This window comes from Rhynchophorus ferrugineus, unplaced genomic scaffold (genome assembly GCF_030347505.1).
Source record: "Rhynchophorus ferrugineus isolate W39M unplaced genomic scaffold, kcgeb_rfMv2 rfM7, whole genome shotgun sequence".
NCBI classification, from domain to species: Eukaryota; Metazoa; Arthropoda; class Insecta; order Coleoptera; family Curculionidae; genus Rhynchophorus; species Rhynchophorus ferrugineus.
In genome coordinates this window covers 2,435,543-2,452,204 of record NW_027472586.1, presented here as the reverse complement: position 1 = coordinate 2,452,204, position 16,662 = coordinate 2,435,543, and the positions used below count along the sequence as shown (strand labels likewise).

The following is a 16,662-nucleotide window of genomic DNA, read 5'->3' as shown; positions in this document are numbered from 1 at the left end:
AAACCATATCCTAACTTATTCTAAAGACTATTCTAACTTATTCTAGATCAATTTAACTTATTATAAACCATATTCTAACTCATTCTAAAGACTATTCTAACTTATTCTAGATCAATTTAACTTATTCTGAACTATATCCTAACTTATTCTAAAGACTACTCTAACTTATTCTAGATTATTCTAGATCGATTTAACTTATTCTAAACTATATCCTAACTTATTCTAAAGACTATTCTAACTTATTTTAGATTATTCTAGATCAATTTAACTTATTCTAAACTATATCCTAATTTATTCTAAAGACTATTCTACCTTATTCTGGAGATTATTATAACCCACCCTAAGTGTCTGTTAATCAGATCGTATGGTAGTTTATTTATTGTTTATTCACTGTCATCGTGCACATTTAACTGTTTGGCGAGTGCTTTGGGATGCACTAATAGTGTTTCAGAGTACTTCGCACTAACACTTCGAATCACTTTCGTTATGTGCTCTAAGGGGATATCGCGCTAAATTATTTTGTTGGAAACATAATATGGGGCATCGACAATAACTCGCAGCACTTTCTTCTGGAACCTCTAGAGGAAATCTATGTTAGATTTGCTAGTAGTTTGGAAATATAAATTGGAATTTTGAATTTCGAATTTCTAATAATTTGCATTTTTTTTGAAGATATTAATAATAAATCTAGCGTTTTAGAAACAGAGCTTCGAACTTTTAGTTGAGAACTATCCCTCTGGCGCCAAAAGAAATTTATTTTGTTAAGAGAAAATATCAATATTTTTTAAAATATTGATGTTTTTCTCTGTACTGTATTCATCCGGCTTCACAGATATCCCAGAGTTTCATAGAATAGACCGTATGTTACATTATACAGTGTGTTTAAATTACTGCAATATATTGAATAATAAAATAGCATTGTCAAGACAATATTTTAAGAATATTTTGCTCGATTATGGTGATTGTTTCGAAATAATTCTACTCCTAAATACTCGATTCGTTATAAGAGCCTTAAGAAGTTATTAAACTACCGACGTAATAGATCCAATTTGGCCAGTCTGCCGAGATTACGATCCATAAAGCAAGCAAAATGCAGTTAGGTCGTAGGTCGGGGGAAACCGTCGACCTTATGTCGGGTCGGAATAACATTTTCTTTTTTCCGTGCGATTTGATGAACGTCGATCGAGCCATCTCACTCGGGTCCGCCTTAACGGTACTTTAATGCTTGTCTCAGCGTCGTCACGGTTAAATTACAAATTACTTCGGCGACCCGACGGTATCGCAAACGGCGCTGTTAAGCGGGACACTCGCCGAATCTCAAATAATCCCTCCTCTCGTGTTGACTCTTCGTCTTTGACTCGCGATGATTTATAGAGAATAGCTCGGGGATATATTTCATGCCGGCAACCGTCAATTGCACGGGCTCGGGGATTCCTTCCTGAATTATGAATCGGGAAAGCGCGGAGGTGCTTTTCTTTGTGCCCGAAAAACAACGTCTCTTATTTGTGGTTTATCGCATATTTATTCCTGTTTGGAATGGTGGTGCGGATAGTGCAGTAGTGCAGAATCACCAAAAAAATAAAGTAAACAGCGTCTGAATATCACTAACAAATTTAAGAAGTTCATTTTATTTATATTTCCTCTATAACAGGTCAATTGAAAAGTCTCCTACCTGACACATAGATGGCGCTACTAGAATTAAATACATATGTTTTTTAGTTAGCTCTAACCGTCAGAAGGTGCATATATAAATTTAACAGCTGTCGGATCATTAGTTCATGAATTATAGCATTTTGAGTGAAGCAATTTAGACGTGGTGAAATGAGTACCGAAGACAGTGAATGCAATGGACGCCCAGAAGAGATTGTTACTGACGAAAACATTTAAAAAATCCAAAAAATGATTTTGAATGGCCCTAAATTGAAATTGAATGAAATAACAGACACTTTAAAGATATCAACTGAATGTGTACATCAAATCATTTACGAATATTTGGGTATGAGAAAGCTCTGTGCAAAGTGGGCGCCACGAGCTCACTTTTGACCAAAGCCAACGACGAGTTGATGATTCGAAGCAGTGTTTGAAGATGATCAAGCATAATAAACCCAAGTTTTTGCGTCGATATGTGACAATGGATGAAACATGGCTCCATCATTTCACTCCGAAGTCCACTCGACAGTCATCCGAGTGAACTGCACACGATGAACCCGTACCAAAGCGTGGGAAAACAGTCGATTGGCAAGCTTATGGCGTCTGTATTTTGGGATGCGCATGGAATAATTTTCATTGGCTACCTGAAGAAAGGAAGGGCCATCATCAGCGACTATTACATAGCGTTATTTGACCGTTTGAAGGACGAAATCGCCGAAAAACGGCCGCATTTGAAGAAAAGGAAAGTGCTGCTTCACCAAAACAATGCACCGTGTCAAAAATCCATGAATTGGGCTTCGAATTACTTCCTCACCCACCGTGTTCTCCAGACCTGCTACCCAGCGACTATTTCCTGTTCTCAGATCTCAAAAGAACGCTCGCTGAGAAGATATTTTCGTCGAATAAAGAGTTGATCAACGAAACTGAGTCCCATTTTAAAGCAAAGGAGAAATGTTACTTCAAAAATGGTATCGAAAAGTTGGAGGGTCGCTATAATCAGTGTATCACCCTTGAAGGGAATTATGTTGAATAAAAAAAACTAATTTTGGCAAAAAAATGTGCTTTACTATGGTAGGCCAGGGATTTTTCAATTAACTTGTTACTTTTTTGACAGCCACAAAAGATATTGAATGGTATACTCACAATAATGGACAAAATAGAGTACGTTCAATAAAATTCAGTTTTAGATCACTTTGCCTTTGATATACAATAAAATTCTAATATAAATAAAATAATCAAACAAAAATGTTATCAAATATAATTTATTTTAACATTATAGTACATCTAAGCTCCTTCATATTTGTAGTGGTATAAAGACCTAATCTACCTAATTAAGAACTATATATCCAAGTAAAGTATTTTACATTCATTAGAGAGCTTATTTACCTTTTACAATACTTAATAGAAATTTTTCTTTTCGCGAACTTATCGAACAAACTAATATTAAAAAAATATTTGCGAAAATCTATAAAACCTAGTTAATACAGAAACTTTTCAACCGTTGTGCAACATAAAGGATATATCTCCAGCTCTTTCCCTGGTAATAATGAGTAACAATTCTCTAAAAATATTTTTTCAGTCACAAATCTCTTTGAACCCGTAAAGAACAAAGACCTAATCTACCTAATTAAGAACTATATATCCAAGTAAAGTATTTTACATTCATTAGAGAGCTTATTTACCTTTTACGTTTAGTTCTTATTTCCTTGGGTGCAGGGTCTCCTTCCAAAGTCATTATGATATCACTGTATTTCTCCTTATTTACTACTGTTACTAACTGAGTACTTTTTTATTGATAAAACTAAATTTAATCAATGCATTATACCTAATGCATTTGTCATATCTGCAAAACAGTTAATATTCCTTGTCTCTTCACACATTTTAACCAAATGCTCATGTATATTCTGAACAATTGCACACATATCTATGCACACACATCTTCCACTTTTTTTTGAAGCAGTTCTAATGTGCAAAGACATATGACGAAATAACTATCCTGGTGCACACCTGTTCAGTTCTTATTTTAAAGTGGGATAAATTCTATACGAAATTAATTACAACTATAGCATGGTAGAGCCTGATATGACTCGATGCCTTTTAAGTGAGCATAGCTCATCAAAATCACAGCTTGTTGATCATATGGAGCCATTCTGCTACAAAAAAATTGAACAAGAAACTCTGATTTTTTTATATGCTTGGAGATTTTCAAGTATCCTCATAACTAAATAAAACTACTCCTCATTTATTAACTCATTAAATTTACTATCAAGCTTATTAAACAGTAACATCTTGATACTACAGTGATATTATAACTACTTCCTAAAGAATAAAGTAGGTAACGGACTTCTTTTATAGAAATTGCTGTATTTAACTGATTTTACTATACATTTTAGTTATAAAATATGATAATCTCAATTATGTTTTTAAATAATTATGTTTATAATTAGAAAGGATAAAAAAGAAGCCAACAAAACAATTGTTGAACAGTGTTATTTTTTAAAATATTCATATGTCTGATACATTTTAAATTATTTGCATTGTTATATGAACTAAATAAAATTAGTAAAAGCCGGCTTGGTGGCGTAGTGGTAAAGGCAACAGGACAGTCCTCCTACTGTTGCGATAACCGTGGGTTCGAATCCTGGTCGTAAATTTATGTTTGTGATTATCTAGTATTTGTAATTATGCTATGCAAGAGTCTAAAATCTGACAAGGAAAATAATCCCAGTCACACCAGTAACCAGGCTGGGTAAGACCGGATGTCTTCTGGGATGATGGCTTAATGCCGAGGACCGTGGTTCGAAGCCCACGTTAAATTGTAGCTACAGTGCAGATAAACTCATAGTTGGTAGAAAGAGATTTTAAAATATATATAAAAAAACAATATGATGTACTATTCCAACCCTTTTTCTATTTCCAATTCTATTATTTGCTAAACTTAAAGATATAACTTCCAACCCATAATATATTGAAAAATAATATTCAGACAACCTTTGTTACCTAACTTAATATTTTATGTTTATAATTATTATGTTATTATTATTGCGTGTTTTTTCTAACCAGTTATGAAATAGTTTTTCCATATTATTTAACAATTTTTGTGCTGAAAAAGATAAAACCGTTACCCTTTCAATCATACATCTATTACTAATTACAATACATACAATAACTTTAAAATATTTTTATGATATAACACCTGACCTGATCTAATTGATCCAATGGTATCTAGTGCAAGATTTAGAATAAGATATTTTACCCAATACCACTAAGTATAATAAAAATATCGTGAAGGGATAATACAGTTTCTTTTAATGTTAAATTCAATTCTAAACCGACTTTAATATCCTTTACACAGATAAACCGATTTTCTGCATCGCGATAATAACAATAAAACAAAGAGTATAAAAGGATGTGTAATTGAGAACATAATAAAAAGTCGAATAACGTATGAAGTAAGAAAAAGCGTTAATAATGTGACGACCGTAACCTTTTACGACTACTGCTTTACGATTCGATGGTAAGGAAACCATATTATTATTTATGTTGCCGATCCGGCATAGATATTCCTAAAATAAAATCAAATCAAATTGACGGAATTATTACCGGGGATATAACATTTTATTTCTTGGAATTCGACTTACCCGACAATTAAAATTATATTCATCTTCATTTGAATTGATTTGTGTGTGATAAAAAATAATATCATATACCTCGAATTGGTTCCATTATATAGTCGTGAAAATTTGAGATTTTTTACCATTTTGAGATTTTTTGTTGTCATTTACGTTGAAATAACGCCAGGTTGTTAAAAATTGTTGACTTTATAAAGAATTTTACGCTGAATCGAATGGTGCTACAATAATTTTCATACATCTTTTAGTTTTTAAATTATACAATGAAAAGTGTATTTTCAAAAAGTTAGTGACTTTCTGTTTATGTCACATATCTTCAAAATTATAGATTCTAATGCAATTTAGCAAGGATTTTCGTTTATTACGCCTCAAAATACATGTATTTTGCAAGTTTTATCTTAATCGAAGGGATAAAAAATTTTGGTAGTTTTTCCATATATATAGTCGTGAAAATTTGGATTTTTTTGCCATTTTGAGATTTTTTGTTGTCATTTACGTTGAAGTAATGCCAGATTGTTAAACATTGTTGACTTAATAAAGAATTTTACGCTGAATCGAATGGTGCTACAATAATTTTCATACATCTTCTACTTTTTAAATTATACAATGAAAAGTGTATTTTTAAAAAGTTAGTGACTTTCTGTTTATGTCACGTATCTTCAAAGTTATAGATTCTAATGCAACTTAGCAAGGATTTTCATTTATTACGCCTCAAAATACATATATTTTGCAAGTTTTATCTTAATCGAAGGGATAAAAAAATTTAGTAGTTTTTCCATATATATAGTCGTGAAAATTTGTATTTTTTTGCCATTTTGAGATTTTTTGTTGTCATTTACGTTGAAATAATGCCAGGTTGTTAAAAATTGTCGACTTTATAAAGAATTTTACGCTGAATCGAATGGTGCTACAGTAATTTTCATACATCTTTTACTTTTTAAATTATACAATGAAAAGTGTATTTTCAAAAAGTTAGTGACTTTCTGTTTATGTCACGTATCTTCAAAGTTATAGATTCTAATGCAACTTAGCAAGGATTTTCATTTATTACGCCTCAAAATACATATATTTTGCAAGTTTTATCTTAATCGAAGGGATAAAAAATTTTGGTAGTTTTTCCATATATATAGTCGTGAAAATTTGTATTTTTTTGCCATTTTGAGATTTTTTGTTGTCATTTACGTTGAAGTAATGCCAGATTGTTCAAAGTTGTTGACTTTATAAAGAATTTTACGCTGAATCGAACGGTGCTATAATAATGTTCATACATCTTTTAGTTTTTAAATTATACAATGAAAAGTGCATTTTCAAAAACTTAGTGACTTTCTGTTTATGTCACATATCGTCAAAATTATAGATTCTAATGCAATTTAGCAAATATTTTCGTTTATTACGCCTCAAAATACATATATTTTGCAAGTTTTATCTTAATCGAAGGAACAGAAAATTTTGGTAGTTTTTCCATATATATAGTCGTGAAAATTTGGGATTTTTAGCCATTTTGAGATTTTTTGTTGTCATTTACGTTGAAGTAATGCCAGGTTGTTAAAAATTGTTGACTTTATAAAGAATTTTACGCTGAATCGAATGGTGCTATAATAATTTTCATACATCTTTTAGTTTTTTAATTATATAATGAAAAGTGTAGTTTCAAAAAGTTAGTGACTTTCTGTTTATGTCTACTTTCGAAAGTTTGCCCTAAAAATACATATAAATGTATGGTTTCAACAGAAAAAAAACTGTTTAGAAAAAATAACTTCCATCATGATAACGAATGTATTCTCACAGCTCGAAGAACCATCAGATTTACTTCTCCCTGAGCTCCGATCCTTCTCGTACCTCAAACCAAGACTTTATAACTTCCGCAGAGGTTCGCTGGAATTAATTTATTAAAATGTACGAAAATATTACAGTAAAATAAGTTCACAATACTTAATAGAAATTTTTCTTTTCGCGAACTTATCGAACAAACTAATATTAAAAAAATATTTGCGAAAAACTATTAAACCTTGTTAATACAGAAACTTGTCAACCGTTGTGCAACATAAAGGATATATCTCCAGCTCTTTTCCTGGTAATAATGAGTAACAATTCTCTAAAAATATTTTTTCAGTCACAAATCTCTTTGAACCCGTAAAGAACAATGACCAGCAGCGAAGAAGGAAAGGGCCGTTTATAATTCCGAAAGAGCAGCCAAGTTTTAGAACCCGTTTACTTTTCCGTCATGGCGAAAACTTAATTTATAATTCAACGAAATGAAATCCGGAAGGAATTCGAAAGCGTACTTAGAGCACTTCGACGACCTTCAATCAGTCCCGACTCTATTTTAAGGCATCATTTTTATTAATGGAGGTTAATATATATTGTTTTCAACTTCTGACATAAATTCTCGCGATTCTTTATGCCCAATATTAGTTAAAAGGAAATAAATAATAGGTCATTTGAAAAGTCCCCGACCTGACACATAGATGGCGCTACTAGAATTAAATCCATATGTTTTTAGTTAGCCCTAACCCTCAAAAGATGCGTGTATAAACTTGAGAGCTGTCGGATCATTAGTTTGTGAATTATAGCATTTTGAGTGAAGCAACTTTTGTTATTGTGAAAAAAATGGATAAAAAGGAATTTCGCGTGTTGATAAAATATTGCTTTTCGAAGGGAAAAATACAGTTGAAGCATAAACTTGGCTTGATGACGAGTTTCCGGAGACTGCCTCAGGAAAATCAACCATCAAGGATTGGTATGCTAAGTTTAGACGTGGCGAAATGAGCACCGAAGACGGTTATCCACTGGACGCCCAAAAGAGGTTGTTACTGTGGTTAACGACGAGTTGATGATTCGGAGAAGTGTTTGAGGATGATCAATTGTAATAAACTTAAGTTTTTGCATCAATATGTGACAACGCATGATACATGGCTCCATTATTTCACTCCAAAGTCCAATCGAGAGTCATCCAACGGCCGCATTTGAAGAAAAACAAAGTGCTGCTTCACCAAGACAATGCATCGTATCAAAAATCCATGAATTAGGTTTCAAATTGCTTCCTTATCTACCGTATTATCCAGAGCGGGCCCCAGCGATATATCCGGTTCTCAGATCTCTAGAGAATGCTCGCTGGGAAGAAATGTTCATCGAATGAAGAGGTGATCGCCGAAACTGAGGCCTATTTTGAAGCAATGGGCAAATCGTATATATCACCCTTGAAGGGAATTATGTTGAAAAAAAAACTAATTTTGCCAAAAAAATATCTTTTACTATGGTAGGCCGGGGACTTTTCAATTGACCTGTTATTTTCGGTACTTTGTGAATTTAATGTTCTTAAATATTATTCCAACAACTCGATTTCCACTCATCAATTTATGTTTATACAGTCCTAGTTGTTAGAAAAACGAACCAAATATATGTAAAAACTACCTAAATATAAGATATCACGAGTAAAGTCTTTAGAATTAAGGGTTTCGTTCATATTATATTAACATAAGGTCGGAACTACAATCTATCCACTGATTCCGACAATTTTACACTTCTTTTCGTTGAAATAAAATAGTTTTGTTTTTATACACCTACATATATCGTAACTGCAAAAAATGTATACATTGCGTTGGACTGAGGATACATAGCATCCAAAAGACCAAGACTAACTAGAATTCACAAGAGAAATAGACTAGATTATGCTAAAACTTTTAAAAGCTGGAGGGAGACTGTCCTATGGACGGAGTAAGTTCAATTATCAGGTTTTTGAAACAAACTGGCTTGTTTTGTGCGTCAATCAAAAAGCGAACGACCTCCAGAAGTGTACACTATACAATCAGAGCAGGATTTCACTCATCAAAACATATCTAAGCAAGGAAATGACCCTAAACATTCGTCAAAATTATGTCAGAAGTTCTTAAAGCAAAAACAAAGCAAAGGAGTTTAGCAAATACTGACGTCATAATCGCCTATATAAGACTTCTCTCCTATCGAATTTATATTTTTAATTATACTAAATTCATTTAACACACTTTAATTGTTAGTGTGAAGTTTGAGTGTCTTTTTTTAATGGCCTTGTTGGTTTCAAACTTTTGAACAACATTGTATTCAGCACATTAACAAAATTAGAATGACTCGGTTCATGATTCACTAGACCATAAAACACAAAAATTAAAACACAGCACTTTGTACGAACGAAGTTTAGCGTAAATATAATTAATAACAAGCTTTTGCGTTAATTGGCCGCTCTAAAACGTTTCTCTATTGAATGCAGCGCATTTTCCAGAATATTGAATTTTCATACATCTTTTAGTTTTTAAATTATACAATGAAAAGTGTATTTTCAAAAAGTTAGTGACTTTTTGCTTATGTCACATATCTTCAAAATTATAGATTCTAATGCAATTTAGCAAGGATTTTCATTTATTACCCCTCAAAATACATATATTTTACAAATTTCCAGACTCCAAATACTTAAATAACTTAATGAATAGAATGAATAAAATTTGTTTATTTTTTTTTAATTATACTAAATTTATTTAACAAACTTTAATTGTTAGTATAAAGTTTGAGTGTCTTTTTTTTAATCGCCTTGTTGGCTTCAAACTTTTGAACAATATTGTATTCAGCACATTAACAAAATTAGAATGACTCGGTTCATGATTCACTAGACCATAAAACACAAAAATTAAAACACAGCACTTTGTACGAACGAAGTTTAGCGTAAATATAATTAATAACAAGCTTTTGCGTTAATTGGCCGCTCTAAAACGTTTCTCTATTGAATGCAGCGCATTTTCCAGAATATTGACTTTTATATATATTTATATATATATATATATATATATATATATATATATATATATATATATATATATTGGCTTGTTTCAAAACAGTTATTATGGTAGGAAAAACGTACTGCTGACTTTATAAAGAATTTTACGCTGAAGCGAATGGTGGTATAATAATTTTCATACATCTTTTAGTTTTTAAATTATACAATGAAAAGTGTATTTTCAAAAAGTTAGTGACTTTCTGTTTATGTCACGTATCTTCAAAGTTATAGATTCTAATGCAACTTAGCAAGGATTTTCATTTATTACGCCTCAAAATACATATATTTTGCAAGTTTTATCTTAATCGAAGGGATAAAAAATTTTGGTAGTTTTTCCATATATATAGTCGTGAAAATTTGGGATTTTTTGCCATTTTGAGATTTTTTATTGTCATTTACGTTGAAGTAATGCCAGGTTGTTAAAAATTGTTGACTTTATAAAGAATTTTACGCTGAATCGAATGGTGCTATAATAATTTTCATACATCTTTTACTTTTTAAATTATACAATGAAAAGTGTATTTTCAAAAAGTTAGTGACTTTCTGTTTATGTCACATATCTTCAAAATTATAGATTCTAATGCAATTTAGCAAGGATTTTCGTTTATTACGCCTCAAAATACATATATTTTGCAAGTTTTATCTTAATCGAAGGGATAAAAAATTTTGGTAGTTTTTCCATATATATAGTCGTGAAAATTTGGGATTTTTTGCCATTTTGAGATTTTTTATTGTCATTTACGTTGAAGTAATGCCAGGTTGTTAAAAATTGTTGACTTTATAAAGAATTTTACGCTGAATCGAATGGTGCTACAATAATTTTCATACATCTTCTACTTTTTAAATTATACAATGAAAAGTGTATTTTTAAAAAGTTAGTGACTTTCTGTTTATGTCACGTATCTTCAAAGTTATAGATTCTAATGCAACTTAGCAAGGATTTTCATTTATTACGCCTCAAAATACATATATTTTACAAATTTCCAGACTCCAAATACTTAAATAACTTAATAAATAGAACGAATAAAATTTGTTTATTTTTTTTTAATTATACTAAATTCATTTAACAAACTTTAATTGTTAGTATAAAGTTTGAGTGTCTTTTTTTTAATCGCCTTGTTGGCTTCAAACTTTTGAACAATATTGTATTCAGCACATAAACAAAATTAGAATGACTCGGTCCATGATTCACTAAACCATAAAACACAAAAATTAAAACACAGCACTTTGTACGAACGAAGTTTAACATAAATATAATTAATAACAAGCGTTTTGCGTTAATTGGTCGCTCTAAAATGTTTCTCTAATGAATGCAGCGCATTTTCCAGAATATTGACTTTTATATATATATTGGCTTGTTTCAAAACAGTTATTATACTAGGAAAAACGTACTGCTGATTCAAATCGATTTTATTATTACATGACATGACCTAATTATCGGGTATTCCTAGTAAAAACGGTCAATATTTTATTTACTGCATACGTATATTTGAGTTGAAGATTAATAAACTCTATTTTGTCATTTATTTGTAATTTATAAATTATTAACTTACCTATACACTGGCCACACTAATTAATGATCAAATTCTTACTATGCCTAGCATATTCCTGCCAACCAATGCCATATTGCAAAATAATGATGGGCTCATACACAGCCAAAAAAGCTCAGTTTTGGTTTAAGTAGCATCAGAATATTATCGAGCATCTTCCCTGGTCAGTGCCGTCGGCAGGCCTCAACATAATTGAACCGTTTTAGGAAGCTTTAGAGCAGAGATTGAGGGATGGAAATCCCTATGCAGCATCATTAGCGAATATTTTCGTACCTGAATGGATAACATTCCTTGGACTCCATATCTTATCAATAAATACAAAATATATAAAAATCATGGGTTTGTATCATGTGGATTTTTGGAAAGAAACTATATTTTCTAGAAAATGGGAAAAAGTATTTACTCAAATTATAAGATTCTATACATTTTGCCAATTGTTCCGGCAATTTATAGATGTCATCCCAAAAAAACTGTTTGTCCTCTGAGCAAGACCATTCATCGAGCCATTTTCTAACTTCTTCGAAACTGGCGAAGTACTGCTCTGCAAATACGTATACCCTTGATCCGAAAAGTTGATAGTCGAACGGGGCACGATCTGGAGAGTATGGCGGGTGCGATAATATTTCTCATCCAACTGCTTTCAACACTTCCTTGACCAGTTTTGATTTATGAGACGACGCGTGCTGTCTCATATAAATCTTTACAGTGTCTTCTGGCCATTTTGCACTTTTTTCGATCAATACATAGTTAAAGTTGATCATTCCTTGTCGGTAACGATTACTATTAACTATTTCCCCAGGTTTTAACAGATCGTAATACACCACGCCACTCTGGTCCTACCAAACACAGAGCATTGTCTTGCGACCAAACCGATTTGGCTTTGAAGTCGATCTGCCGTCTTCGCCAGGTGATCACCATGATTTTTTGCATTTAGGGTGTTCAAAATAAATCCACTTTTTATCACACGTCACTATTCGATGCAGAAATAGCTTTCGATCTTGAAGGACAGCATTTCACAGACAATTTTTCGATTTTTCATTTGCCTGTCATTCATTTGACGTGGCATCCATCTTCCCATCATTTGGATTTTCTCGATCGCTTGGCTTCTCAACCAATGACTCTTACAGTCTCGCATTTTCAAACTTTTTCGGTCTACCAGAAGGCTCTTTGTCTTGCACATCGAAATCGCCACTTTCACACAAATCACCACGCCTCACACGTTTTTAAGGTTACAGCATTCTCATCTAAAGCATCTGTCAGCAAACGGTGACTTTCATGGGCTTTGTTCTTTTGACTAAATAAAAGGAGTACTACGTGCAACAAACGCATGGACATTTTCAAAGAAATATAAATCTCTGACGGTGTTACTTTCGCAAGATATAACATATATAATTTTGAAACGTGATGTCAGTGGAATAAAGTGACACATGTATCAAATCATAACATTGCATACTTAAGTTTAGCGACATCTGCTAGTGAAACTGATAATGTGTACTATTGTGTATGTACCATGCTCAAATTTTATTGGTTTTATATCATTAAGACAATACACACTCTTCGTTTCCAGATGGCCAAATAGTGCAAGTCCGTGTCGAGGAAGTCCTACTTGTGGTCCTTGTTCTACTAATCTGGGTGGGAGCCATAGCCCTGTTCTTCAATCGCTGGGGAAAGATCAGGATGCTGGAACCCTATCAGCCCAAGTTTCATCAGCAGCCTCACCGACCATCCTGTCCCCTGGCGCCTCTTAGCCCTCCCAGCATCAACCATCAAGTGAGCAACACGTTACCGAGGACACAGAAACCAACAGCAGTATGTGGGCTAACAATAAAAATACAGCCCCAAACAGGGGTATCCGAGTAGAAAGCTTGAAGCTTCAATAGTTCGCATAGTGCTGATTTTGTTATCTATATCTGCGCAGCTGGTTCACTCAACACATACATGCTTCCGTCAGAATAAATATATATCAACACAATATTTAAAAATGCAAGCTTTCCAGGCCATTGCAGTATAGTTACACTTATACATATATATATATATATATATATATATATATATATATATATATATATATTACGTATATAGAATGTAATGAATGTAATAAGATAAGAAAAAAGAAAAAAACTCTTTAATGAAATCACAAAAAGCACTATATACGCACCATTAACTTTAGCTTAAGTAAAACAATGATATATTGAATTTGTTCGTTCATATTGGTATACATTTATTTTGATTTATTACACAATACATTAAAGTCAATCGAGTTTAAGGGAAATTGCGTTTATTAATAGGACAACGTGATTACCTATATACCGAAATAAAGAAAAGATAAATAAGTTTGGTTTTCATAAAAAATTTATTTGGTCTTTACGTTTTTTTTTCTCGTTATTATTGAAAAATTACTTCGGCTAAATAGTGACCGCGATTCGACATCCTGCAACATCTGAGGTTGAATTTCTTCAGTTCCGTGGCGAATATTGTCCTTAAGATGTTGAATCGCTTGGGACTTATTCACATAAACTTTTGATTTTAAGAAATCCCATAAGAAAAAGTCTGGTGCTGTTAAATCCAGAGATCTGGCTCGCCATGCTAATTCGCCATTTCTCGAAATTAGTCTTCGAAGAAAACGTTGAAACGATCTGTGCGTGCTGTGGCCCCATCTTGTTGAAACCACATGTCCACATGTGAATGATGTCTTGGTACCGTTTAGCAATAACAGTAACTGCAAAACTAACTCAAAAAATAGGAACCAATGATGTTTCCAGCATGAATACGACACCCTAGAGTGAAGGACATTTTCGGATCAGTTTTCAAGTTCGCCTTAAACTTCGTGCAGAAATATGTAACTGGGAACCACGTCTCCGAATTGATGTTTCTGGAGACTCCCGCAACACTATCGCGCACTAGAGCTACATTTTCAGCTTTACGAGGCCACTATCTTCCAGAACGACGACGAACTGTCTGCTGTCGTACTGTACTGTCTGTCGAAAATTCGCATGTAAACGATAAATTCTTGTGTCATTGGGCACTGGAGAATTAGGACAATTTTTGACGCAATTTCCGATGAGTGGAGATAATGGAACGATTATTTTCAATAAATATTGTCACTATTTCTGCTCGTTCTTGTGACGTATATTTATACACAATAGAATTTGGAGGTCTACACAACACAATGGCTAAAACGAAACTGAGCTAAACGTCATATAATCAAGATGGCATGCAATCAAAATGGTTCGATTTTATTTAAATGAAATATTGACATGGACAGATTTACTATCATTCAAACTGATCCTTCATTGCTTGGTTCAATTGTTATTTTTGCTTACTGATTTTACAGCAAACTACAAAACAACGTTTTACTTTTACTACAAAATTGTAGTAAAAATATTTAGTAAAAATAGTAGTAAAATTCTGGAACAGCAATGCACGAGGAGATTCACATTCCCGAAAACTTTTTGAAGCGATAACAGCTGCAAAACGTCGAAAACTTTTTCCAGTCATAGCTAAACGCTAATTAATGGATCAAAAAATGTCCGCTATTACCCTCCAAGTTGGACGTGTCCCAAAAAATATTCCGACGCCGTGTCTAAAGGATCGAACCGAGGGTAGCGTAGAAACTATAACGAATATAACTTTTAGAATCGTCGGAAAATCGCCCTCTAGCACTTTTCCCGTCTTTATTAAATGCCATATACTTTTATTTGGCAAGGCTCTTTAGTAAATGTTGCAAGGTTATTGTTTCCAGCTATATTTAAAAATAAAAACTAACAAAGAAACACTTCATACGAAGGTTTTTAGACTGAGTATATCAGGTAATAATGACTAATTATCCTCCAATAAAATGCCCATGAAACTTACTAAGTCCGTTCTATACATTAACAGTATACTTGTCATCAAAGAACCACTTTAAATCAACACAAAAAATATCAAAACAAGCATCACTGATAAATACTTGTATACAATATTGAAGTATATTCCAAAACAACTAAGAAACAGCGTTTATATTATTTGTTTTATTTTGTCTCTTTCAACAAGACTGGAAGTCATTACAGCAAATTGCTACTTATTATCCTTTTATTCCTTGACTTCACCCTGTCGTTTACATAAATAATGAATGAGAATTCCTTTAGGTCTTTATAAAATATTCAAAATCAATTAAAGCATTTAATAAACGATAATACTCTAATTATAAACATCAATAAAATTTAGCTGAAGTAATTTTGAGGACTTTTTAGGGTTTTGTCGAGATTATATCAAATATTGATACAAATTTAAACTAAACAAAGCTTCAAAAGATATAATGTCAGTTATATTAAGAAACTAGTACAAAATTATGGTATATAAACCAAAACTATGAGTCAGTCAAGTGAAGTGAAACTCTTACTGCAGAATGAAGGTTATTCGAAGAAAAATCAAAACTAGGGTCCTTTGTTATATGTTAAGCTCAATGACCCAACATTCATTCTTATATTGAAAATGTTTAGAGTATAATTACTTATGACAGAAAAAATAATCCATACATCAATTTATTTTTTATAAATACCTTTTTGTATCTCTAGAGTTAGTATAAGTTGCCTTAGTAATTGACAAAAATCATTCAATAAATTAGTTCTTGATAGTAAATTTAAACGCTTTCATTTTAATTAACCCTGTTTTCAACCTTATATAACTTTCATGAATACTAACATTCCCCATATAATTATTGCTGAGTTAGGGTATAGATACTTGCCAAATTTATCATCTAGTTACTAGATAACTATTTACAAATATAAAATAGTATTAACAAGCTATAAATTCTTAACAACAGTAATAAGTATTTATTTTAAAATGTCGAAGTAATTATAAATAGAATACAAAAAATAAAGAGAACTACAATGAAAAATGTTCTAGTCTTTTTATATTTCATAAGATTTTATGTTAATAAAAAATACTATTTATACGTTTGCATTTGTCAGATAGACTACACAGCTCGCTCTATCTTTTAATTGCATGCCACCATAGTTTGAAATACAGACCGCTCACGTTA

At 32.1% G+C, this 16,662-nt stretch overlaps 1 protein-coding gene across 5 annotated transcripts in view; it reads left to right on the top strand.

Moving 5' to 3' along the window:
* Positions 1-16,662, top strand: part of LOC143200171 (uncharacterized) — a 65,005-nt gene that overhangs the window by 31,894 nt on the left and 16,449 nt on the right. For 3 of the 5 annotated variants that reach the window (XM_076410575.1, XM_076410573.1, XM_076410574.1), the window contains exon 3: positions 13,207-13,448. In XM_076410575.1, coding sequence (XP_076266690.1) covers positions 13,207-13,448 — 242 coding nt within the window. The remainder of the gene's footprint in view (positions 1-13,206; positions 13,449-16,662) is intronic. The other 2 variants (XM_076410577.1, XM_076410576.1) reach the window with 1 other exon arrangement.